Source organism: Aspergillus aculeatinus (genome assembly GCF_003184765.1).
Source record: "Aspergillus aculeatinus CBS 121060 unplaced genomic scaffold BO66scaffold_48, whole genome shotgun sequence".
Lineage (NCBI taxonomy): Eukaryota > Fungi > Ascomycota > Eurotiomycetes > Eurotiales > Aspergillaceae > Aspergillus > Aspergillus aculeatinus.
Window position 1 is genome coordinate 211398 of NW_020291517.1, and position 24220 is coordinate 235617.

General features: G+C 55.5%; 11 protein-coding genes across 11 annotated transcripts; 5 read left to right on the forward strand and 6 right to left on the reverse strand.

The window, feature by feature from the left end:
• Nucleotides 1–603: 603 nt before the first annotated feature.
• Nucleotides 604–1564, forward strand: BO66DRAFT_404496 (uncharacterized protein; the record flags this gene model as incomplete). The annotated part of the gene is made up of 3 exons (XM_025648934.1): nt 604–959; nt 990–1144; nt 1197–1564. The coding sequence occupies 3 exons, from the start codon at nt 604–606 to the stop codon at nt 1562–1564; spliced, it is 879 nt and encodes a 292-aa protein (XP_025500534.1).
• Nucleotides 1565–1888: 324 nt separating this feature from the next.
• On the forward strand, nt 1889–3127 carry BO66DRAFT_459087 (uncharacterized protein; the record flags this gene model as incomplete). Its single annotated transcript, XM_025652238.1, has 3 exons — nt 1889–2125; nt 2181–2691; nt 2742–3127. The coding sequence occupies 3 exons, from the start codon at nt 1889–1891 to the stop codon at nt 3125–3127; spliced, it is 1134 nt and encodes a 377-aa protein (XP_025500535.1).
• Nucleotides 3128–4918: 1791 nt separating this feature from the next.
• On the reverse strand, nt 4919–5366 carry BO66DRAFT_394440 (uncharacterized protein). The gene has a single exon (XM_025647991.1). It carries the CDS (start codon nt 5275–5277, stop codon nt 5065–5067), a length of 213 nt encoding a protein of 70 aa, XP_025500536.1. The 5' UTR covers nt 5278–5366; the 3' UTR covers nt 4919–5064.
• Nucleotides 5367–5459: 93 nt separating this feature from the next.
• On the reverse strand, nt 5460–7292 carry BO66DRAFT_459088 (acetyl-CoA synthetase-like protein; the record flags this gene model as incomplete). The annotated part of the gene is made up of 4 exons (XM_025652239.1): nt 5460–6080; nt 6145–6458; nt 6523–7122; nt 7187–7292. Coding segments are annotated over 4 exons (1641 nt in total), but the record flags the coding sequence as incomplete, so codon positions are not given.
• A 936-nt stretch (nt 7293–8228) lies between these two features.
• Nucleotides 8229–10491, forward strand: BO66DRAFT_380903 (aromatic amino acid ammonia-lyase; the record flags this gene model as incomplete). Its single annotated transcript, XM_025645929.1, has 3 exons — nt 8229–8414; nt 8474–8580; nt 8639–10491. Exons 1-3 carry the CDS (start codon nt 8275–8277, stop codon nt 10489–10491), a joined length of 2100 nt encoding a protein of 699 aa, XP_025500538.1. The 5' UTR covers nt 8229–8274.
• Nucleotides 10492–11492: 1001 nt separating this feature from the next.
• Nucleotides 11493–14838, reverse strand: BO66DRAFT_404501 (hybrid sensor histidine kinase/response regulator; the record flags this gene model as incomplete). The annotated part of the gene is made up of 4 exons (XM_025648935.1): nt 11493–11520; nt 11605–11625; nt 11732–14235; nt 14290–14838. 4 exons carry the CDS (start codon nt 14836–14838, stop codon nt 11493–11495), a joined length of 3102 nt encoding a protein of 1033 aa, XP_025500539.1.
• A 1264-nt stretch (nt 14839–16102) lies between these two features.
• BO66DRAFT_330826 (RidA family protein) lies at nt 16103–16684 on the reverse strand (the record flags this gene model as incomplete). Its single annotated transcript, XM_025644066.1, has 3 exons — nt 16103–16222; nt 16303–16452; nt 16520–16684. The coding sequence occupies 3 exons, from the start codon at nt 16682–16684 to the stop codon at nt 16103–16105; spliced, it is 435 nt and encodes a 144-aa protein (XP_025500540.1).
• A 321-nt stretch (nt 16685–17005) lies between these two features.
• BO66DRAFT_459098 (serine hydrolase domain-containing protein) lies at nt 17006–18501 on the reverse strand (the record flags this gene model as incomplete). The annotated part of the gene is made up of 5 exons (XM_025652240.1): nt 17006–17073; nt 17139–17414; nt 17468–17545; nt 17601–18032; nt 18096–18501. 5 exons carry the CDS (start codon nt 18499–18501, stop codon nt 17006–17008), a joined length of 1260 nt encoding a protein of 419 aa, XP_025500541.1.
• A 395-nt stretch (nt 18502–18896) lies between these two features.
• Nucleotides 18897–21103, forward strand: BO66DRAFT_404504 (acetyl-coenzyme A synthetase; the record flags this gene model as incomplete). The annotated part of the gene is made up of 5 exons (XM_025648936.1): nt 18897–20138; nt 20217–20477; nt 20542–20671; nt 20724–20992; nt 21050–21103. The coding sequence occupies 5 exons, from the start codon at nt 18897–18899 to the stop codon at nt 21101–21103; spliced, it is 1956 nt and encodes a 651-aa protein (XP_025500542.1).
• Nucleotides 21104–21425: 322 nt separating this feature from the next.
• On the reverse strand, nt 21426–21857 carry BO66DRAFT_404505 (RidA family protein; the record flags this gene model as incomplete). Its single annotated transcript, XM_025648937.1, has 1 exon — nt 21426–21857. The coding sequence occupies one exon, from the start codon at nt 21855–21857 to the stop codon at nt 21426–21428; it is 432 nt and encodes a 143-aa protein (XP_025500543.1).
• A 390-nt stretch (nt 21858–22247) lies between these two features.
• BO66DRAFT_330869 (flavin monoamine oxidase family protein) lies at nt 22248–23949 on the forward strand (the record flags this gene model as incomplete). Its single annotated transcript, XM_025644068.1, has 4 exons — nt 22248–22455; nt 22505–22573; nt 22637–23634; nt 23701–23949. 4 exons carry the CDS (start codon nt 22248–22250, stop codon nt 23947–23949), a joined length of 1524 nt encoding a protein of 507 aa, XP_025500544.1.
• Between the last annotated feature and the right edge of the window lie 271 nt (nt 23950–24220).

Here is a 24220-nt window from a genome sequence, read left to right on the forward strand (position 1 = left end):
AGGAAACTATCTGACCTCTTTTAGGGAGCTTGATAAGTGATTGGTGTAGACTACGATGAGTACAGCGAAGGCTTCCAAGTTCCAAGATTCTATGTCGAATCCATCAGAGGTAAATATCTACTAGTAGATGCGGCTATTCTATCACACACCTGGATGAATATAGTAATATCCTAGCGGTGGATGTTTACACTCATGCTATATCTAAGACTCTTTGTAAGACTGGCAATTTAGTCTATGACAGGTGACCAGTTTCAACAACATTAGGGATGAAGTGCGAATGTGCCAGATTGTAACCCAGGTGTTACTTGTTATCTGAGAATGTTGAGCCTGGCCTGGAGCCTAGGTTGAAGCCTCAGGCAACAAGAAGATGGACATACTCGAGGCTGCAAGTGGGAGGCATGGAACAGAGCCCTATCACATGACTAGCATCCAGCTTCCAGAAGCCATCATCTGATTGATGCAGTAGTCATCAACGGGTGTCAGGAAAGGAATATCTTCTCCGACACAAGGGCATCAACCGTTTTCCTTCTGTCACCATCTTCATCTCCCCCGACCCTCAACTCAAGACCAAAGTCATCAGCCCATCACGTATTCCCTTCCACTATGGCAGAGAGAAACACACACATCGTCGACCCGGAAGGAGACGTGATACTCTTCCATATAATGGAGGGAGAAGAGCATCGTATCCGAATATCGACCAAGCACCTGATTCGAGCATCGCCTTTCTTTGCAAAACTCTGCACCGGAAGAGAACAAGACAGCACCGAACCTTCGTGCAGCAGAGAGTTCTTGCCCGACTTCGAGGGGTTGAGGCTTGAGTCCATCCTGATATTGATGCGGATCATTCACGGCCAAGCGTCTGTGCTGCCTGAAGTAATCGACCTCCCGACACTGGTCGACCTGGCACTGCTAGTGGACCGCTGCCAGTGTGCACCACTCGCCCGGTACTTCGCCCTGCAGTGAGTCGACAATCTCATCGCAACAGGGAGTCCCTCCGAGTACGGCAAGGAAGTGATGGAGTGGATATATGTGGCATGGGTGTGGAATCTGAACAAAGAGTTTGAGGCAAACACTCTTGTCGCTGTTGAGACAAGTTATGAGGTGGTGCACTCTCACAATCTGCCTTTGCCAGGGAGGATTATTGGTCTGTGAAGCTTTCTTTTCCTGTCATAATCACATTGCTGACGGTTTAGCAGAGAGGATCAAGAGGAACCGAGAGCAAGCCATAGCGAAAGCCATAAAAAAATTGAAAAGAGCGGAAACAAAGTTTTTGAAGGGTACTGGTGAATGTTGTTCTCACTTCAGTTCCATGATGTTGGGGTACCTTCAGAGAAATCTTTACGATGCCAGCATCAAAGACCCCATGTGGCCGAAGGCTCCATATATCGGCGAATCGTATCAGAGGCTGGTTGAAGAAGTCGAGTCCTTCGTGAACCCTGAGTATGAGGACGGAGAGTGTGGCAAGAACAAGTATGATTTGCAGAGATTCCTCAATATCCGCAATCTCGCGGTGGGTGTGAAACTGAAGGCCCTCACCCACAGAAGCTATATCAACTCCGAATAACTTAATGCAAGGTCTTGGTTTGTGGCATCATCAAGCTTTGTCACCCATATTCTGGAATAAGGTTGTTTCTGTACTGCAAAAAGAACAAAGGTGTGCGGGGTCAAGCCAAGGCATACATGATAAGATCTACTTGGAAGATATTCACTCAGTGTACCTAAAATCATATCTATAGTTGCCCGGGACAGCACGTGATCCATATGGAGATGAAATGAAATGAAGTGAAACAAAATGAATCAACACAACACACAACAACTTTCCTGTACCATCGCGTTCTTCCCTAATCCTTCAAATCTCTTTGAGCTCAGCATCGTATAGTTGTACACCATGTCCGACACAAACATGTACTCCTTCCATCCTGAGGGAAAGGTCATCTTTGTTCTTACAGAAGAGCCATCCACACCCTCAGACTCCACTTATCGAGAAGATCACGAATCTGGTAACTTTGGATTTGCTTCAGCGCGCTCAGGAACATGTAGCTCGCAGCGTTCCTACATCAACCTAGCTGAACTGATCCCTAAGAATGTTAACTCATCGTCGTCAACAATCGCCCTAGCCCTGAAGGTAAGCCCTCGCGCATCCAAGCTGGAAACCCGACACTCAGACAAACCTTTCATAGAATGAAATCCTCAAAGGCGAACAGACCCTCTCAGAAACCCCTCAAGCCCCCAACAAGTACCTGATACAAGCATCCGAGAAACACCTCGCTTTGTCATCGCCCGTATTCAAACAAATGCTCAGCGGCCTCTGGAAAGAAACCATCGACCTCGCAACAGAAGGACACATCCGATTCGAGATCAAGAAGTGGAATCTGCAGCCCTTCCTCATTTTTCTCCAAGTAATGCATGGCCGACCAGAGCCCAAGGGTCTGGATGTGGACACAATCACCGAAGTGGCGCTTCTAGTCGACTACTACCAGTGCTTGGCAGAATTTCGACGCGCCATGCGCGCATGGCTAAAAGAGGTCAAGAAGACACTGAGTCCTTCCTATGAGACATATATGAAGTGTCTGTGGGTCTGCTGGCAACTCCGTCGATCAAGCGACTTCCGAGATTTCGGCATTCTCGTGGTGTACTTTGCGGACGGTCTGATCGAGGGCGAGGGACTGCCATTCCATCCTGTCGTGCTGGGTATGACTCCGCCCCTTCGTTCTTCATGCCGTAGACTGACTGTCATGCAGACAAGCTCAACGCCGCCCGGAAGAAGGCCCTGACGCCAATAATCCGCCGCCTACCGATGCACTACAACAGCGAGAGGCCCGCCGAATGGGTCCACAGAGGCTTCTGCGGCGAATGCGCCACATTGCTGAGCGACTTGCTGGACCTGGACATTCGGCAGGCCGCCCGTGAGGCATACCCGGTTGCACCTTTCTCCGGTCTGAGCTTTGCTAAGCTCGTCGTGACGGAGTGTCGAGGACGCCGGTGCCAGGATATGGGGATCATTCATATTGAGAGGATGTACCAGACTGTGGACCATAGTGATGCTGGGTCGGTGTCGCGGTTTGTCCGCAAGCTGAATATCAAGCCAGTTACCTTGGAGGAATGTTTGAAGGTGATGGCCAGGTAGGTGTGGATGACTTCGTTGGGAACCGCTTTTTACCCTTGGTGTCGATACGTGGACGTTGAATATCTGACTTGGTTGTGCCTCTGTGTACTCCTGGTTTTGTCTTTTGATCTGCTCTGCTTGGTTGTTCCTTCGGTGAAGTGCTTGTGATGTAATGATGCAGGAGAATGATATGTCAGAAAATGATAGTCGCAAATCACAGTTAACATGAGTTCTATCCACATAGTCAGAGACTTTCCTTGAGTAATCCAGAGAGACACCGTGACTGCTGACTCTATAATGAATGTGGCCCTATATTCATTTTGAACTTCCAGGGACCCCTGATATACTCAGAGACCAATAAACGTGTCAGGCCTCGCTGGCCAGGCTGCTGACCGCCTTTTGCGCCTATGTTGATAAATCCGCTCTCAGATAGCTCGCGTGGTTGAATTTGGCACTGATCGATGTCCTCGAGACAAGAAATTAATGTTACTATGCAGTCACGTCCACCGCCAAGTTCAAGTGCGGGAAGGATAAATCAAGAACAGCCCTAATAATACTACCCCTTGACTGTTAAGCACAACTGGAAATTATCACGAAAGAAAGCCGTAGACAACGACAAGAACTTTATTCGTAAAGACGTGCGTGTTTGATTTATCCCACCAAGAGCACCGGCCAATCATCATGCACGTCTCCTCTCAAAGCAGAACAACGATTCACCCGGCCGTTAGGCACCGACCTGAAAAATGCGACTGCGCAATCGGTCCTAATAAATACTCACTCTGCACAAGAGAAAGAAACGCAATCCTTCTTCGATCCAACAACCATCCCCCATCATCCCCTCAACCACTGCACAAAGATGGCATCCTCCGAGCAAGCCATGTCCCCAGCGGACACCACCACAGACTCCGACTCCACCATCTACATCAGCCCCAATGCCACCGACAAGATAGCCCTGCGCATCGAATACCCCGTTTCCTCCCCCCCCCCGGAGACCCGGACCAACACCCTCATCGTCTCGAAGGCAGTTCTGATGGATGCGTCCCCGGTCTTCAACCGCATGCTCACCAACAACGCCTGGCAGGAAGCGCAGTCTCTCACCGCCACGGGCATCGTCCATCTCACTATCGACGGGAACCTCTATAGCGAGACTGCGTTCATCGACATGATGTACATCCTGCACGGGCAGACAATCCCCGCCGAGCGGTATGACCGGCTCAGCAAATTCATAGACCTGGCCACCGTGTTGGATTACTCGGGCTGCGGGTGGGATCGAGTGCCCAACATGAAGACCAGCATCGCACTGGCCCTGAGAAAGGATCCGTACTGGGTCGACCTCGACACGGCGATGGAGTGGGCCTGGGTAGCGTGGTTCTTTTGGGACACGGACGTCTTCGAGCAGGTCACGGCGTACGTGATCGGGCATTCGGAAGATCGAATCCGGGCTCGTCCGCTTCGTCTCCCTGAGTATGTGTGCGGTAAGAAACTTCTTTTTCTTAAATCAGTCGCAGGCATTGTCCTTCCCGGCTCTCTCTTCCGAGAAGCCAAGCCAAGCGACTGCGTTGGATGGCACTGGCTGACGTACTGAAATAGCGTTGATGAATGAATGCCGAGAGCGCTCAATCAGGGGCCTTCTCAAGCCTCTCCGGGGGTATATCGAGGGGGCGTTGCGTCACGCTTGTCCTATATTGCACGAACGCGCCTGGAGGGACACGCTCATACTACCACTAACGGCCATCGACGCCGACCCCGGTTCCGAACCCTACCGCAGCTCGGACCGGTGCATGCACGTTATCAAAGCAACGATCCCCACGCTACACCGGGAGGGGGGATCGCTGTATTCGTTGCCCGCGCCCCCGTATGCGGGGTGCAGCTTTAGGCAGCTGAGCCCCGCGTTATCCCGCGATGTGCCTAAGGAGCTGGAGTGGGATCTGATGAGCTACGAGCCGTACGGGCAGTGCCTAGGGCCTCTTAGGACCTTGCTTCTTGGGCTGCGATCGGATGGGATGAAGATGAAGCGACTGACGATAAACGATGTTGGTATTGTCATCATCGCGCCAGCGATGGAAGCTTGTCCGTATCGCAGATGCTGGAATCTCGACAGCACTTCGTGGGGAGGCGATTGCAGGTTCTGATGGATTTAGGCCTTCCTGGTAGCGCTCGGCTTTAGGCATGGTTGTGGATGGTGTGCGGGAGAATGCATGGCGAACAGAGTACTTTGAGTTGCCAGATGATGAACAAGTTACCAAATATTGAATCAAAGAAATCCCAAGAAACCATGTCACGCTAGTATATCCCGCCTTACATGTATCCCCCGCTCTTTACCCAGATACTATGTACAAGATATCAAGTACAATTACAGCTTCGCCTCCCGCTGCAACCTCTTCACCTCGCGCCGCAAGATCTTCCCAGACGGATTCCTAGGGATGGCATCCACAAACCTCACCCCACCCCGTAGCTGCTTGTAACTAACCACCCTCTGTTTCACATACGCCTCGATCCTCCTCCCCAGCTCCGCAGACCCCAGCACCCCCTCCTTGACGACCACATACGCGCGCGGCAACTCCGTCCCCGCCGTCCCGCTAGCCACCCCCACCACCGCCACATCGGCCACCACCTCCTCGAACCCCAGGATGATCCCCTCCAGCTCCGCGGGCGCCACCTGGAACCCGTTGTACTTGATCAGCTCCTTGACGCGGTCCGTGATGAACAGGTTTCCGTCTGCGTCGACGTAGCCCACGTCGCCCGTTTTGTAGAAGCGTTGCGCGTCGTCGGAGAACGACTCCGCGTCCGCTTTGGGGTTGTTCAGATACCCACTGAACACGTTGGGGCCCGTCACCCATAGCTCGCCGGGGAGAGGCTTTGTGCCTGGTGAATGGGTGGGGGATTCCTCGCCGGGGACGGCGGCGAAGGTGGCGGTCATGTTGGGCATGAGGCGGCCGACGGAGCCGGGGTGGGTGAGGGCTTCTTCGAAGGTCTGTTTGTCGGAGTGTGTGAGAAGCTGAAGACGGAAGTGGAAGGACTAAGGGGCAAGGAGCTACCTGGAGATGCGTGCAAGGCGCACACTCGCTCATCCCGTAGGCCTGGCGCACCGGGATGTCGAGCTTCTTGCGCAGGGCGTGGATCAGCTCGAGGGCCAGCGGGGCGGCGGCGGAGAGGGTCATGCGCAGCGAGCTCAGATCGTACTGCGCCACGCGCGGGTTGGTCACCAGCTCCAGCACAACGGGCGGCACCACGTAGGCGTAGGTGATGCGGTGGCGCTGGATGGTGGTGCAGAAGGGGTCGAATTGGAAGCGCGGGAGCACGGCGATGCTCATGCCGATGAAGACGGTGAGGTTGAGGAGGTAGGTGATTCCTTTTAGGCGTGCATCGTCAGTTGTTGTTGTTGTGCACAGAGACCGAAAGATAGGGCTACGGACCGTAGATATGGAAGAACGGCAGCACGGCAATCGCGCGGTCGGCCGCTGTCAGGTTGGCCCCGTCGATGGCCACGTTCTGCGCCAGGTTGGCGACCAGATTGCGGTGCGAGAGCATCACCCCCTTGGGCAAGCCTGTCGTCCCGGAGGAATACACCAGGAACGCGAGGTCTTCAGGGGATGCGATCGGGGGCTGGTGAGGGCGATCGCGCGCGGGAGAATCGTGGTGGTCGACCACCAGCGTGGGCGATAACGCATCCAGCACCAACACCCGGTCGCGCGACAGGCCCGCACGGTCGGCAGCCTCGAAGACCACGGGCGCTTGTGTTTGGGTAGTCACTACGGCTTTCACGCGCGCGTCCGTCAGGGGATGGCGCAGCTCGTCGGCGCGGTAGTGCGGGTTCACCGGACACACCACCCCGCCCGCGGCCAGCGTGCCGTAGATGACTTCAGGCAGGGCAATCGAGTTGGGCGCAACCACCATCAGCACCTCTCCCGGTTGCCACTTCCATTGCGTCTGGATCGCCTCCGTGAAGGCGAGAGAGCGCTGGCGGAGCTGGCGGAAACTGAGGGTGTGGTCGCTCAAGGGATCCAAAAAGAGTGCTGTCGCAGTGGAGTTAGCAAGTCGCACCGACTTTGGTGATGCTCATGCAAATGTTTCGCTCACTTTTATCTAAAGCATACGGACGGTCGGCCCTCTCGAACAACAAAGTCCAGAGGTCGACATTGGGTATCTCAATCGAAGGAAAAGGCGACGCCATGATGATACTGACTGGCAGAGACTGGCGGAAGGGGAAACAGAAAGACAACTCCAACAGAATTACCAACAACAAACAAGAAACGCAAAAGTAAAAAGCTGAAAACAGCCGAGACTCGACTAGTTTAAAGCAACGAAAAATCACGGAAGGATATCGTCATGGAGCAGGAACTCCACCAGTTCTCTTGAATATCTTGAATATCTCGCATCTGCCGTGACGGAAGATGCCCTAAAAGACTCCACCCGGCAATCTTGGATAGGATCGGAATGGGCATCGCACCAACCGACGAGCTTCCCTGCCGTGCCGGAACCCACTGCTCCCCCACCGATCGTCCTGGAATAACTTTCACCATGTGGTTCGCGATCTGCACTCACTCGATTGGGCTTTTCCGATCGGGACAATTGGTCCAAGATGCTGGGTCGGCACGGGAGGCACGGACAGGGTTCCCACCCCCCAGCTGAGCTTTCCCAGCTGCCCTGCTTGCTCGCTCTGCAAGCTTTGCAAGCTTTGCAGTCCAAAATATCCGGGCCTGCTGAGGGTCGCTTGGAAGGCCCGGATATCAACGGGAATTTTCATAATGGATAGTTCAGTGCTCCTCCACTGATCCCACTGATCGGCCCCTGCATGGGTCTGTGAAACAGAGGGTAGACGTGGTGGCGTGCTGAGTGCAGGATCCCTGCCCAGCTGGACAAATCAGCGCCTGCAGCGAGGCTTATCGGAATAGATTGCAATACGAGCAGGAGGTGCGATCGACAGGAGATGGATGCTGCAGAAATCGATGCCGTCAGTGGATGACATGGACTGCAGGCAGTTCGTGGCTGGTACTGCAGTGACCAGCGCCTATAAAGATGAGAGGTGCTCGTTCGGTGTTGCTGGTCAGACAGGGCTTTGTTTTGCTTTTTTCCTCGCGCACTTTCCATCCTTCTTAGCCACCTTGTTTTCTATTTTTCTTTTCTCTTCGTTCTGTTTAGAATCCCCTTGTCGCTGCACTCCCATCATGCCTCACATCCCCGAAGCACCTGCACATCTGGCCACAGCCCACCGCACCTGGTCGCGGTTACAAGAGCTGCGGACCAACCCGGCCGTCGAGCTGGATGGCAATAGTCTGGACATTGCCTCTGTTGTTGCTGTTGCCTAGTATGTTGGCCCAGCCATGCATTGCATTACAGATGACCTTAAGACTAACCTCTATCCAGCCATGGCTGTCTTCCCAAGCTGTCCTCCGACCCCACCGTGATCGAAGCCATCACCGACAGTGTGCGGGTGTTGATGGATCACCTCGACCACGGTTACTGCGTCTACGGTACCTTTCCTCCATCCTGCTTATAGTTAAGCTTTCTAACGCTATTCTGCTATTCTAGGAGTCAACACTGGGTTTGGTGGTAGTGCTGACTCACGCACGGACAAGGCCTCGGCTCTACAAGCTGCCCTGCTGCAGCTGACCCAAGCCGGTGTGCTCACGGCGGCGGACAAGACCACAGGCGACGCGCGAGGACTGGCCTCGACGGCCTCGCCGACGGCCATGCCCAGCCCTTGGGTGCGTGCCTCCATCGTCGTGCGCGCCAACAGTAACGCGCGCGGTCATTCCGCTGTTACACTCAACGTGCTGGAGGGTCTCCTGGACCTCCTCCGCCACCGCATCACTCCTATCATCCCCCTCCGCGGCTCCGTCTCTGCCTCGGGAGATCTGATGCCTCTCTCCTACATCGCCGGCGCAGTCGAGGGCTCCCCCGACATCTACGTCCAGGTTGCCAGCGCAGACCCCTCTGTTGCCCCCCAAATCATGTCCGCCTGCGACGCCCTCGCTGCCGCTGGCATCCCCCGCCGCGTCATGGGCCCGAAGGAGGGTCTGGGGCTGGTCAACGGCACGGCCTGCTCCGCCGCGCTGGCCAGTCTGGCGCTGCACGAGTCCCACCAGCTGGCCATCACTACCCAGGCCCTGGGTGCCATGGGCGTGGAAGCCATGATGGGCACGGCGGAGTCCTTCCACCCGTTCATCTCCGCGACCCGGCCGCACCCGGGTCAGATTGAGTGCGCGCGCAACGTCCTCGCCCTGCTGCAAGGGTCCCGCCTCGCTGTGGGCGTCCACCGCGAGAAAGACCGCAAACGCTCCGGCCTGATCCAGGACCGCTACGCGTGGCGCAGCGTTCCGCAGTGGGTGGGGCCCCAGCTCGAGGACCTCCTCCTGGCGAACCGCCAGCTGACCACGGAGCTCAACTCCTCGTGCGACAACCCGCTCGTCGACACGGCCAACCGCGAGATCTACTGCGGCGCGAACTTCCAGGCGGCGGCCGTGACCTCGGCGATGGAGAAGACCCGGCTCTCGCTGCAGATGCTGGGCAAGATCCTGTTCGCGCAGGCCACCGAGCTGGTGGACCCGAACTACAACAACGGGCTGCCCACCAACCTCGTGGCGGACGACCCCTCGTGCTCCTTCACGATGAAGGGCGTCGACATCAGCATGGCTGCCTACATGGCCGAGCTGGCCTACCTCGCCCACCCGGTCAGCGCGCACGTCCAGACGGCCGAGATGCGCAACCAGGCCGTCAACTCGCTGGCCTTCATCAGCGCGCGCTACACGATGCAGGCCGTCGAGCTGGTGAGTCTCATGTCCGCCGCCTACCTGTACATCGCGTGCCAGGCACTGGACCTCCGGGCGCTGCATTTGCGCTTCCTGGAGACGGCGCGCCCGCGCCTCGACGCGCTCGTCCGCACCTCCTTCGCCAGTCTGCCGCGCGAGGAGCTCGAGTCCCTGATCGAGACCATCCTGGCCACCCTGACAACCAGCTGGGGCACGACCACCCGCGTCTCCCTGCCGGATCGCTTCGCGCAGACCGTCCAGGCCGCTGTCCCCGTGATCGTCGACCGCGTCGCCGCTGCCGGCAGCGCACAGATCACGCTGGGCGACATCACCGCGTGGAAGACGCAGGCCATCGCCGTGCTGGGCGACGTCTACACCACCACCGCCGCGACCTTCAAGCAAACCCCGCACACCCAGGAGCTGCTCGGCGCCGGCTCGAGAGCATTGTACACTTTCGTCCGGGAGCAGCTGGGCGTGCCCTTCCACCAGGGGTTCGTGGAGCATCCGACGCCTGGAGCCACGGAGCTGGACGGCCGCGACAAGAAGACGGTCGGGTCGTGGGTGAGCGTGATTTACGAGGCGGTGCGACGGGGCGATGTTGCCGGACGTTTGTTCGAGAAAGTCATGGGTTAGCTTTCTTTTACTTTGTATATCCTACTGGTTGGGTTGGGTCAGGCTTGGAGTTCGGATAAATTACGATAATAGATTTTCTTCCTTTCAAACTTGATCAACTGTAATCAATCCTGGCTTCACAACTGTGGACAGCAGACGCAAGTTCTCTCAAGTTGTGGTTAATGCACAGAGTGCACCTGCTGGGTACGTCCACCTACCCTACCTAGTCCCCATCCCCTCAATCCCCCAACCCAAACCCAAATCCGATATCACAGTACCTGACCTCAAACTCAATCGACAACCACCAAACCCAACCCTGCCCACCGATCGTCCGCCCGGGATTATTCCCCGATTGGTCGATCTCGACCCGTTCGCGAAACCAGATCGTTTCCCAAAGGGTATCAGATGTGAGCTCGGTTCATGCAGGGTGCGGTTGCGGTGCAATGTGACACGGATCGGGGTGACACGGCACCAGAGGCAAGGTGGGACGTGTCATATTTCAGCTGCTGGTTGGATTCTAGTGGAGTCCGGGCTGATGGGTCGAGAGAGAGGGGTGTGTTCGTCATTGTGCAGGGTGGCTGGCTGAAGGGGAGATCGGCGGGTTGGGCGATGCAGATGCTGATGCAGCTGATGCTGCGTGCTGAGGGCTCGGACCGAGGTTGCTGTGCTTCTTTCATGAGGCAAGGGGGTTCAGCTGATGCTGATCATGAGGGATGACAATGACGAGGACGATGATGACGGTGTTTATTGTCGCACCCCCGCGATCTGAGGCCATATACCAAGCGAGTTGAGGGCTCAGATAGTTCAAGTCATCCGTCCTACCAACGACCAAGGAATTCAGAGATTGTTAACAGGACTCAAGATCCTGAGGAGCGAACGACTGCCTAGGTCAATGTCTTGACATGGTTTTAGTGGAGCGGTGCAACGCTCCCATCAACTGTCCTATGTCGCCTATCCCTAATCTTCTGAAGGCCTGCCTCTCATGCACCAAATGGTCTAGTCTGCGACACTGCAAAGATGCGCTAATGGCGCTGCAGCTGGTGAGCTCCACTGTGGAGGAAATAGGACTATGTCAAGAACGTAAAACTTTCTCCTTCGTTTCGAATGTTCGTTGGTACCAGTGGAATTACATACGATACATATTCGCCAGCCAAGCTGAAATGAAAAACTGCCCAAGTCTTCAACAATACATTCACGCAACGCCTAGTACAGCACCGACAGCCCCCCCCCTTCTTTCTCTGCACACCTCTCATCTACTTACTATCCCCCCACCTCAAACGCCGGAAAATGCCGCCGTACAACCCCATCCAACTGCCGCAAGATCGCCGGTTTCACAAAGTACTCATCCCCCCCGGCCTCCGTCGCCGCCGTTTTATCCGCCGGCGTATCCTGGCCCGTCATCACGATGATCAACGACCGCGCCCAGTCGTTCTCCTGCTCCCACGCCCGGATCTGTCGCGTCGCGTTGACGCCGTCGCAGACCGGCATTTGGAGATCCATGAAGATGAGCTCGATCGGCGGGAGGACGGTTCCGTTGTCGGTGCCGGGAGACTGACGGCGGCGGCGCGTGAACGTCTCGATGGCCTGGACGCCGTCGGTTGCTGTCAGATAGGGGAGGCCGCGCTTCTTGCAGTACATTTCCATGATGCGGAGGTTGACGACGTTGTCGTCGACGATGAGGGTGGTTGGGCGGGAGGATGTACGGGTGGCGAGGGGGGGAGGAACATGTCCGGTCTCTTCTTCGGAGACCGTTTCGGGGGTGAGAATGTTGTTGTCGGGTTGGGAGTCTGAGTCGGAGACTGAATCGTCGTTGGGCCGTTTCAGGTGCATGGGAAGGACTGCTGAGGGAGACGGCTCCGGCGATCGGATCTCCGCTGCGAGCGCGTCGGCTCGTTCGAGGACCCCGGCCAGTCTCTGCGCTGAGAACGGTCCCCGGGTGTGGATGACGTTCTTGGTAGGTGGCTGCTCGAGAGGGACTGGCGGGTCGGAGTCGGCCGGCAGGCCCGAGGCGAGAGAGATACAGACCGTGTCCGTCGGGATCTGGGACAGACGCGTGCGGTGTTCCTCGGTGTCTGGCGAAGGGTCGACGATGACGAAGGAACCTTCGAGAGAGTCGGATGGCGTGAATCCACTGCGCGTGAGTATCGACGCGAAGTGGTCGCATAATGACGTCGATACACCAGAAGGCCTAGGCCTCGACCCAGCGCGAGTCGGAGACTTCAGGATATAGAAACTCCGGGGAAGACTCTTCACCTTCGAGGCCAGCGACGGCGGAGGTCCGTCCGTTTGACACGCACACTCGATGTCCCGGAAGGTAGCCCGAAAGTGTGAGCCCCGACCAATAGCCGACGACATCAACGCCACCGAGCCGTGCAGAAGCGAGGCGAATCTGGATGCCAGCGTCAGACCCAGTCCCGCGCGCGCGGAATGCGCGTCGACCTTCTCGTACGCTTCGAAGATGCGCCGTTGATCGTCTTGCTGAATCCCCGAGCCCGTATCCCGGATGTCGATGGTCAACTGCTTGGATTCGGGATCGACAGTTGAGTGCACGGAGACGATCCCATCCGGCGTGTGTTGGATCGCGTTGTAGACGATGGGGAGGAGACTGTCACGGAGGACATCGATGTCCATCCAGAAGGTCTCGAAGCCGGGAGGGACGTCGTGCGTGAAGAAGAGGGCACAACTATACCGCATGTCGCCGATGGTCAGGGTCGAGATCGCCGTGTGGAGCTCGGTCTCGAGCTTGTCGATGCTGTGCATGGCGTAGTGTCGGTCGCTGAGGGCGATGTCGACCCACCGGTTCAAGGTAATCATGTTATTGACGATTGAGACGAGATCGCGACCGCCCATCTTGATGATGTTGAGATACTTGGAGTATTCAGCGAAATCTATCAATCCGGTCTTCTGGACCATCGTTGCCGTTGGCGCCGCGAGGGCGTCATCAGTCGAGCCGCCCCCCCAAGCGGCCTGAAGCTCCTCAGCGAGGAGATCCGCGGAACCCAGGATTCCATGGATCGGCGTGCGCAGCTGGTGCGAAATCCCGCGGAGGAATTTTTCTTTCGCATTGATGGCCTCGACCAGGAGACGTTTGCGCCACATTTGCGTGATCAGGCCCGCGCAGCTCTGCACGAACCACAAGTCGACGTCGTCAAATATGTGCTGGAAGTCCTTGGTTCCCACCATGAGCAACGAGGGGCCATTGGCGCTCTCGCAGGGGGCGGCCATGACGCGGACGGTCTTTGTCGTAGGGAGAGGCTGGTGGTTCGCCTCCGCGATCAGGGCATCGAGGTACTCGATGTCTTCCCAGAGGCCGCCTTCGAGGTCGGAGATGAGAACCGGGTCGCGTGCTTCCATCTCGACATGCGTTGCTGTCGTGGGCGGCGACTTGATGACGGCCTTGGGATAGATCGTCTTGAGTATCCGAAAGACCGGATCCGCCGAGACCCCCTTTTCGAGTTCCATCCGCGCCGTCGTGAGAAGGTCTGACATGCGCTGCCGTTCGCGCTGGCGTCGTGCTCGGGTACACTGCACCAAATCCGAGACCACCCAGTCGGCTAATCGCACCAGCGCTTGCTGCTGGTCTCTCGTGAGCGGGTCCTCCGCTGTACTCGAGGCCACGCAGAGCGAACCGAGGCCAACGGTGACTCCGGACTCGTGCTGCAGGCGGAGCGGCACCCCGGCGTACGCGTAGAGGCCGCCTTGTTCGAGGTATGGGCATGCGCGGAACCGCCAGTCCTCTTGGAGATCTGGGAGAAGGAAGACACTCTAGATGGGATGTTTAGTGGATATTCCTATGAAGAAGTCTAGCCTACAACCTACCCCAGGAGGTCGAGTGACGGTATGTGCACAGATTGTCTCGCCGCGGGGCAGGATGCCGAGTTGTAGGCCATGGGTCGCCAGGCGAATATAGACATGGATATCGAGAATGCCAATCACCGCGAACTGCCAGCCGGTGCATTCCTTTGCGAGATCGGCTTTCTCCTGGAGCCCGGCGAGCAGTTCGGCTTCTGCCTCTATATCGCGGGTGTAGTACCATAGCATGGACAGTCTAAGTCTCTCATTGTCAGCGAGAAAGGCGCGCAAGTAGCGAGAATCATCGAATCCCGGGGGTTTGTCGGATCTGGTGGCAGTGGCAGTGGAAGTGGGTGCGTTGGGATGCGGAGTAGTGGTAGTAGTACTGCTAGGGTAAACAATCGCTTCTAACTCGGGGGTCAGGACGCTGATTGGCTTATCCAGGTTGTCGGGGTCGAAGATCGGACCAATCGTCGTGGGCCGCGCCTGCTGGAGTGGTGCTGGCTGCCTCAGGTATCTCAGGATGGCCGCATCGGCCTTGGGGAGAAAGCTCGCGGTGGTTCTTGGAGCGGGCATGATTTCCCTCCCGATTTCGTTATCTCATTCTCTCTCGTCTTGACAGAGATTGTGGACTTGAGAGGGGGAACGAAGAGGACATTTGTTCCTGGCTCAGCCGCGGATGCCACTGGGCAAAGAAACAGGTTTTCCTCTCCTGCACGTGATTCTACAAAGAAATGATTGGTGGCATCGGATCCCAGCCCGTTCAGGGTTGCAATTTCCTCGCAAGGTTCTTCAACCTGCTCTCTTCCATCATCCAATTTTGTGCATAAAATATGACAAAGTAATGCATTCCCTTGTTTCAGAACTGACATATTCAGAACACATGTTATTTCTATCTTTTTTGAACCATTAAGAGGTCAAAGTTCTATCGAGAGAGTATAGTAATTGGAAACTAGGTTGATTTAGATGATAACTTTCACGATATTGATGATAAATAAAGACTGTTAGTAGGGACAAGTAGACTGTACTAACCAAGACGTGCCTTTGAACAGGTTATGTTTGTAGAAGTTCTGCTATAGTTATGTGCTAGGCTAGTAGCCTAGTACTAGCCTGTTAATAGTGTCAGTGCCTTAGGCATATATTGGTGCCTGAGGCGGAGATCTCTTTCACATCTTTTCTAATCTTTCACTATTGCAGTTGTATACTGATTTAGATAAACCAAGATCTACAGCCACTACTAAGAATCTGTAGTAGAGAGATTTAGTTATAGAAGTACATAAAACTGCTGATTGCGGCCGATGCTGCGCGGTGAGGATGCGGACCAAGGATGTTGGTTATTGTTCACAGGAATAAGGGAATTAGCTGATGCTAATCATAAGAGAAGAATGTCAATTTTTAGATCAGTTTTCGCCTCCTTGTTTTGCTTTGTTTTGTGGTCTTTCGTTTTCTGGCTTGCGGCCGAGAAGGAGACTTCGTAGCACCGCAAGTTAGGCCCGAGCGTCAGAAAATATACACCCGTGCTGCGCATGCGCATACACCCCCGACATATGAAAGCGGGCGTAAGAATTCTTCGTAGAGCTTGAAAACTCCAACCAATACTGAGATTACTATAACTCCACCTACCACCGAAAAAGGGAGTTTCTGTTGCTCAATCATATCGATTCCTAGGCCAATCTGGGAGCGCCAGCTGCCTGTGCGGAAGCGAGGATCACGTGATAGGATTGACTACCCTCAACCGGCCTTCGAATGTACCTCCAGCGCTTAGGAAAGAACCAAAATAATCTCCGAGCCTCCTTGCAATTTGATACTCAGGAAGAGGCGCTTGGATTCTAACACTCCGTCACAGTAAACCTGTCTTCGAATCCCGTTCCGAGCCTCGCGGCCTCGCGATCAGAGCAGAGCATTCCACTTCCAGGTCACTACCCCCCGGCAGATCCTCGACTGCTACACACGTGCAGACCTAGTAGGAACGGAGTCAACAACAAGCGCATTCCTCAAATAGCCCGAGTATGAACCACCGAACACAAAGGGCAGACTCACTGGCTTGGTGTCCATAAAAGCCGACTCCAACACAGCGTTCGCAGCACCCCAATCCTGCATGTCGGTCAAGAAGATGCTGAGTTTGATCACACAGTCTAGGCTCGAGCCGGCGGCGGTGAGGATTGTATTGAGATTAAGGAGGATTTGCGCCTAGCATGGGGTGAGTGCATCAGTAAGTTGCAGGAGCTGACAAGCAGGGTGCTGGGATCTCCCTTACTGCGCGGGCTTGGATACATCCTGCCACTAGCCTGCCTGTGTTTGGGTCGATGGGGAGTTGGCCCGAGCAGTGGATTACATTGCCGACCACGTGGGCTGGAGATAGGAATTTGGACAGAATCGGGGGTTGGGGAGTGGAAATCTCGGTTGGTTGAGGGGCATTCATGTTGTTGATGTTTGGAATTCGGGGGCTGGTGGAGTTGACGTAGGAGACGGCCATTTATATTTTGATTGCTGGGCAGGTGCCTCACTTTCCTTATGAGGTAAGGATAGTTTGAGCCTGCTTGAGTCACTAGTGAATGATTCTATTCTGATTACTCTTGGTACGGCCTCTATGTCGCTTTTACACATGTTCTATCCACTACATCGTAACTATCCTCAGCTTCCTACGAGTTCAACACGGAGGTTGAACGTGGTCTCTAGACCCATGAACTCTTTGTTGATGGACCGGCCAAAATGCACAATGCGTGTTACAAAACAAATATCCTCATTGCCCACCCACATCATCGTAAATGATCTTTTCCTCACGCTCGGAACAACCAAGAACTTCAAGGTCTAATCAAAAAGACTGATTAACTCAAATCTCCGATAGTAGCAAAAGAGGGGCCATTACTACTTACCCCCATACGGCAATATCTGCGAAGCAATGATGCCACCCACTCCATTCTCCCGGTCTGCAAACCAGAACAAATTAGGCAGCCCTTCCCAGGACCCTGACCCTGCGGCTCTCCCGGTCGAGCTGTTGGTGTGGCTGAGTGCGAAGGATAAACCCCATCCTTCGGTGAGGTCGTCCGCACACGGCACCAGCGGGCACGGATTGGCCAGAAGCGGCTTGCCCGAGGGCGTATACTCGTTGCAGTATCTCGGCATGGTTGGGATTTGATCGGTGAACATGGCTTGCACATAGTCAGTTGCCGATGCAATGTGCAGTGGGAAGAATAAAGCGTACCTTGAACCGTCTCAGACTTCAGAAGCTGGGCCCCAGTGTTGGGACTCGTACCGTGGTTCAGAAGTGTCGCGATAATTCCTGTATAGGTCTCAGCATCAAAGCCAGGATGCTCAGACGGATTCGATGGACATACGACAGTACTCCAGCGGCTTTCCAAAACAGCCCGCCCCTCCCATACAAAACCGCCGACCCTCCTCGTCTGGCCTGCAAGGAAGCAAAGGATATCGGTACAGATGGTCCGTGATACTGAGCGAACCGTCTTTGGCGCGCTGGTGCATATACGCCAGATTACTCTTCATCTCGTCTGTTGGAAAGAAGGTGATATTCTCCACTCCCAAGGGCCGTAGAATAAAGGTCTGGAAGTACTCTTCCAGCGAGATCCCCGTCATGCGCTCCACCAACTGACCCACCCAGTCCATGCCCACCCCATACTGGAACTTGGTCCCGGGCTGGTTGACCAGCGGCCGGTGCAGCACGTCGTGGATGTTTCCCGAGAAGTCGTCCAGGCCGACGGGGCGCGACCATTCCAGCAACTTCAGGTCTTCGAAGGCGTAGCCAAAGCCAGCTGTGCTCCATCAGCATTGTGCACGCTGAACTCTGGCCATGGGATTAGAGATGCTTGACTTACAAGTATGGTTCAACAGCATCCGTAGCGTCAATCGCCTCTCTTTTGCAACCAATTTGATCCCACCATCAGCACCCCGCTCCAACACCTCCACATCCCGGAGCTCGGGGGCTAAAGACTCAAGCTGGTCACTGTCGTCCAGCACCAGCTTCCCCTGCTCGACTAACTGCATACATGCGATACTGGTGAGTAGCTTCGTGCAAGAGGCCATATAGAAGATCGTGTCGAGGGTCATGGGCTCTTCCTGGCCGAGTCCCGTTTTCCCGGACGCATGGCTGAAAATAATCTCACCTGTCCGGTCGACGGCTGCATACACAAGCCCTGGAATTTTGGGCGATGGATCACAGGTCAATGTGTCCATCTCCGCTCGAGCAGCCGTGGTGGCGTGCGCTGAAAGGGGCTTGGTCATGGTGGATGGGCTGTATGTGCGGTGCTAGGAAGAGTGTCTTCACAGTACGGGTGTGATAGAAGCGAAGGACCAGGGTGATGTCCAGTTATCAAGATCTAGCTTTGCAGTCAGTGCGGGGCTTAGATTGGCGTGCATTCTCCATGTGGATCTACTACTATGCAAATTCGAGTAGTAACAATTACCTCATTAGGAAGGAGAGCCAAGACGCATGATGCAACCGGCGAGAATTTAGGGCAAGTCTGAATTGCCTCGGTGAGAAGGACAGACTTTGAATAGTCCACCTCAAATGTAAGTTGTGAAGCCCTAAAGACTTATATACGATCTCCAATATATTGCGCCACGCTTCACCGCAGTCAGCCCGATCCTAAGGATACACACTTACAGTCGCACTTTCAATGGCAACAGAAGCCATCCAAGTCCACCCCTCATGGCGGACCAAACATCCCACCCAACCACACTTAACCACGCTCAAGGACTACCACGCCCTTTACCAAGAATCCATCACCTCGCCAGAGACCTTCTGGAGCAAGCAAGCACACGACCTCCTCACCTTCACCCGTGACTTCCACACTACCCACCTGGGCTCCTTCGCGAGCGGCGACAGTGCCTGGTTCCTGGGCGGCCAGCTGAACGCCTCCTTCAACTGTGTAGACCGCCACGCAATCCGCCACCCGGAACGGATAGCCCTGATCTTCGAGCCCGATGACCCAGCAGACGGCAGCGTCGTCATCACCTACAGCGAACTACTGAAGCAAGTCTGCCGCCTGGCATGGTGTCTGCGGGCGCAGGGGGTCCGCAAGGGCGACATCGTAACGATCTACATGCCCATGATCCCCGAGACGGTGTACGCGGTGCTGGCGTGCGCGCGTCTCGGCGCCGTGCACTCCGTCGTGTTCGCGGGTTTCTCGGCGGAGGCCCTGCGGGACCGCGTGCTTGACGCACGGTCCTCGGTGGTTATCACCGTTGACCAAGGCCGCCGCGGGGGCAAGGTAGTTCCCACGAAGCAGGTCGTGGACGACGCGGTGAAGGACTGTCGGACCGTATCCTCCGTGTTGACGTTCCGCCGAACCGGTGCTCAAATCCCATGGACAAAGGGCCGAGACATCTGGTGCGACGATGCGATGAAGAAATTCCCGAGCTACATCCCGCCTGAGCCAATGGACTCGGAGGACTATCTCTTCCTCCTGTACACATCCGGATCGACGGGGAAGCCAAAGGGGGTACTGCATAGTACGGCGGGGTACCTGCTCGGCGCGGCGATCACGGCGAAATATGTCTTCGATCTGCACGAGCACGACCGGTTCTTCTGTGCCGGGGACATCGGGTGGATCACTGGCCACACGTATGTGGTTTATGCGCCGTTGTTGTTGGGCTGCACCACTGTTATCTTCGAGGGCACGCCCGCGTATCCTTCGTATTCGCGGTACTGGGAGATCCTGGCGAAGCATGCTGTCACCCATTTCTATGCTGCTCCAACAGCACTGAGGTTGTTGAAACGAGAGCAGGCGCAGATTGAGGTCGCTGGATTTGATACAAGTCACTTGCGGGTGCTGGGATCTGTTGGTGAGCCCATCGCGCCGGAGATCTGGAAGTGGTATTACGAGGTGATGGGCAAGGGGGAGGCTTGTGTGACAGATGTATGCCTTTCTTATTGCATTCAGCCTCATCTTGTGATCGGACTTAAGCTTCAGATCGCTGACAGAATTGCTCCCTAGACCTACTGGCAAACGGAAACAGGATCGCACATCATCGCCTCTCTCGCTGGGGTGACCCCCATGAAACCGGGCAGCGCCTCCCTGCCCATGTTCGGGATTGACTTTGCCATCATTGATCCTGTATCCGGAGAGGAGCTGACAGGGAACGAGGTGGAGGGGGTCCTGGCAATCAAACAGCCCTGGCCCAGCATGGCCCGCACCATCCGCAACAGCCATGATCGCTTCACGGAGACATACTTCGATGTGTATCGAGGGTACTACGTAAGTCTGTCGTATGCACTTTCTACCGCTTACCCTTAGACTGATCAGTCTCCAATCGATACAGTTCACCGGAGATGGCGCCTTCCGTGACAAGGACGGATACTACTGGATCCGCGGCCGAGTCGACGACGTGGTCAACGTCTCCGGCCACCGGCTCTCCACCTCGGAGATCGAAGCCGCCCTGATTGAACATCGTGAGCCGTGTTCCTCCTTCCCAAGACAAACAGACCCGCTGACCCGGAACAGCCAACGTGGCCGAAGCCGCCATCATCGGAATCCCGGACAATTTGACCGGCCAAGCTATCAATGCCCTCGTCTCCCTCAAAACAACGTCCAAGCCAGATGATATCGAGAAGGAGTTGATGGTCCAGGTACGCAAGTCTATTGGGCCTTTTGCCGCTCCGAAGAGGATTTTTGTCGTGTCGGATTTGCCCAAGACCCGGAGTGGGAAGATTGTTCGACGAATCTTGAGGAAAGCTTTGACGGGTGAGATGGAGTTTGGGGATACATCTACTGTAGGCTTTCATTGAGGCCCAATGATACTTTGGCTTGCTGACACTGAACTGAACTAGTTGGCTGATCCCGGGGTGGTGGACGAGATTATTCGTGTGGTGAATGCGGGCTAGGTTCGCCTGCTGCGTCAGAGGAGAGCATCAATTGTTCACATAGAGATCTGCTTGCATTGAACGTGATGAGTTTCCACGCTCGGGCAAATTAGCCATGACAGATACGATTTTTAAACTATTGCTACGCGACAAACACCATCATCAAGACATCACCCTCTTCCAAACTAGGATAACACAGCATAGCCAGCCAAGTATCTTGTTGCACATGGCAAATACAACCGTCTAAGACCTGAGTACAAAGCATGCATCCTCACTCCGTAATCTCACAACTCTATACCAGAAATTGTCTCAAGCCTCTCCACAAACCCTGGCAACAATAGGCCTAAGAATCAAACAACGCCGCCTCCGCCGCAATCTCCGCCCGCATCCCCGGAACATTGATCTCCTTAACAATCACCGTGCACCACGTCGGCGTGTGGCCCGGAACCCGCTGCTGGAATACCCGGTGCATCTCGGCTTCGTGGTCTGGGGAGGTCAGATAGCTCACCACCCGGTAGGCTTGGTGCAAGCCCCGCGCCACCCCGGCGTGCTTGAGGGCTGCGCCCAGACAGTCAAAGATGGCGTTGAATTCGGCGGTGACAGTAGTGTTTACCAGGCTCCCTGTGGCGAGGTCGAGGCCGATGTGGCCGGTGGTGAAGACGAGGGAGGTGGTGCGGGAGACGGGGACTGTGGCGGTTGTAGAGAGGGAGGTGGGCTTGAGGCAGTCCCCTACGGGGCCGGGGAGGTTCTGGTAGATGATTGATTTGTTGGACATTTCGAGGTCTTTTGGGGGTTGATTGAGATGGTGGGTATGGAGGGGCAGAACGCGGGTTGGATGGCTTATCAGTCTTCTTTCCTCAGGACATAACACGAATTTCCGGATTGAGGAATGGAGCAACGGCAAATAAAGTACTCATACTACTAGCTTGATCGTACCATGTTCTCGGTTGCCTTTTTGAGTCAAATAGATACGGGGTAGTGGGACCTCGGACGCTCCCCGGACTTTCCAGCGGTACCGCCACACGGCCCCCTCCATATACATATGTAACCCTAATCTCCCGCGATGGTTTGACCCACCACAGCTATCCCCGCCCCCCTCAAGGCTTCTGGTTGATCATCCATTGGAGCGTACTACATACATGGTCTTTTAGCCTGCGAGTACAGGATGTCTCCCTCAACCACCCGAACAGCCAGGACTCAAGATGGCTACACCTGGACTCGCGCAACGGGGGTAGTCAAAGGCAACCTCCGTTGCAGAGGGGTCATCGAGCCCTGCGACAACCGCACCGCTCCGGCAGGCCATCTCTACGATGTAATTGTCATTGGAGCGGGCTATGCGGGTCTAATCGCCGCCCGCGATCTGGCAGAGCAGGGTGAGTGCCTCATGACCTCTCAGCGAGCTGTCTGACATCCGAATTCTAGGTCGATCGGTGTTGCTGCTGGAAGCGCGTGATCGTATCGGTGGACGGACCTATACGGTCGAGGAAGATGGTATGACTCTATCAACAACAAAATGAACCGAATACGCGATACAATCACTGACGCAAGGACTAGGCCTCCTCTACGAAATGGGCGGAACATGGGTAACCCACCACATGGCCTACCTCTTCAAGGAGATGATCCGCTACAAGATGGACCGCGACCTCACACTCACCCACAGCCGGGAGTACGAGCACGACTACTACACCATGAACGTCCCCGGCGCCACGCCGCGCAAGCTCACTCACGAAGAAAGCGGCCAGATCGTCGCCAGGGCGTGGGACCTGTTCGTCAACGTCGATGGCCAGAACTGCCGCCGCGTCTGCCCACTCCCGCACGCCCAGCTGGGCAACATCCTCGTGCAGCGCGAGGAGGTGGAGCGGCTGGACCGCGTCTCCTGCCGGGAGCGGTTCGAAGAAATCAAGCACCTGCTGACGGCCGAAGAGGCGGGGATGCTCGTCGCCCTCCTGCTGCACATCTCGGGCGGCAGCCTGGAGAACTCGAGTCTGTGGGATATGATCCGCTCGCATGCACTCATGTCCTACAGCTCGGAGAACTTCACCCCGATCTGGACGACCTTCAAGCTGCGCGAGGGCCAGTCCGAGCTGGCGCGACGGATGTTCGACGATGCAGTGGACCACGGCCTGCAGTACTGCTTCCGTACGGCGGTGCGGGCGATCACTGACCGCGGCAATTCGGTGCAAGTCACTACTACGTCGGGCACGATCCATCAAGCCCGTCGAGTCATCAGTACGATTCCCCTCAATGTCCTCCGACATGTCGAGTTCAGCCCCCCGCTTTCCCCAACCCGCAAGGAAGCAATCAACCTCGGCCATGTCAACTTTATGACCAAGATTCATGCTGAGGTGGCTGGCCCCGGCCTGGCCTCGTGGAATGGCATGCGGTTTCCCAACTTGTTGATGTTTGGGTACGGGGACGGGCTCACGGAGAGAGGGAATGCCCACATCGTGGGGTTCGGGAAGGATGAGCGGGGAGAGTACATCCCCGAGCGCGATCCAGAGAAGACGATTGATGCTTTTCAGAAGTTGCATCCGATGGAGGTGAAGAAGATGGTAAGAGCCTTCTGGCTTTGGTATTTGTGTTGTAGGATTCGTCTGACGACTTTTATGAACTGATAGGTCTTTCACAACTGGTGTACCGATCCGTGGTCGCAGGGCGGCCCCGCCTGGTGGCGTCCGCAGTACATGTCCAAGTATCAGGATGAGCTGCAGTCTCGCCATGGCAACGTGTTCTTCGCTTCAGCGGATTGGGCGCATGGATGGAGAGCGGCGATTGATGGGGCTTTGGAGCAGGGGTCGTTGGCGGCGCAGGAGGCGGGTAAAGAGGTCAAGCAGTTGCTTCCACCGGTGGTCAGAGGGAGGATCTAGTGTTTGATCGGAAAGTTATATAGCCACTTTTTATCGAGCTTTGTTTCGTAAAATTGTTGCGTTGCTGTAGAGAGATTCCCTAGACACAGTAACTACTGTCATCGAGAGAAGTCCGGAGTATAAAGGGTTGATGGGTTGTTAAATTGACTTGATGAGCATGTCAAACACGACCTGTCGAGTTCTATTTCTCAGATGCAGTAGTTATACACAGCAGTCTATACAGAGTTGGATCAAAATATTCTATATCCAATCACTTACCCACCCACCGAAG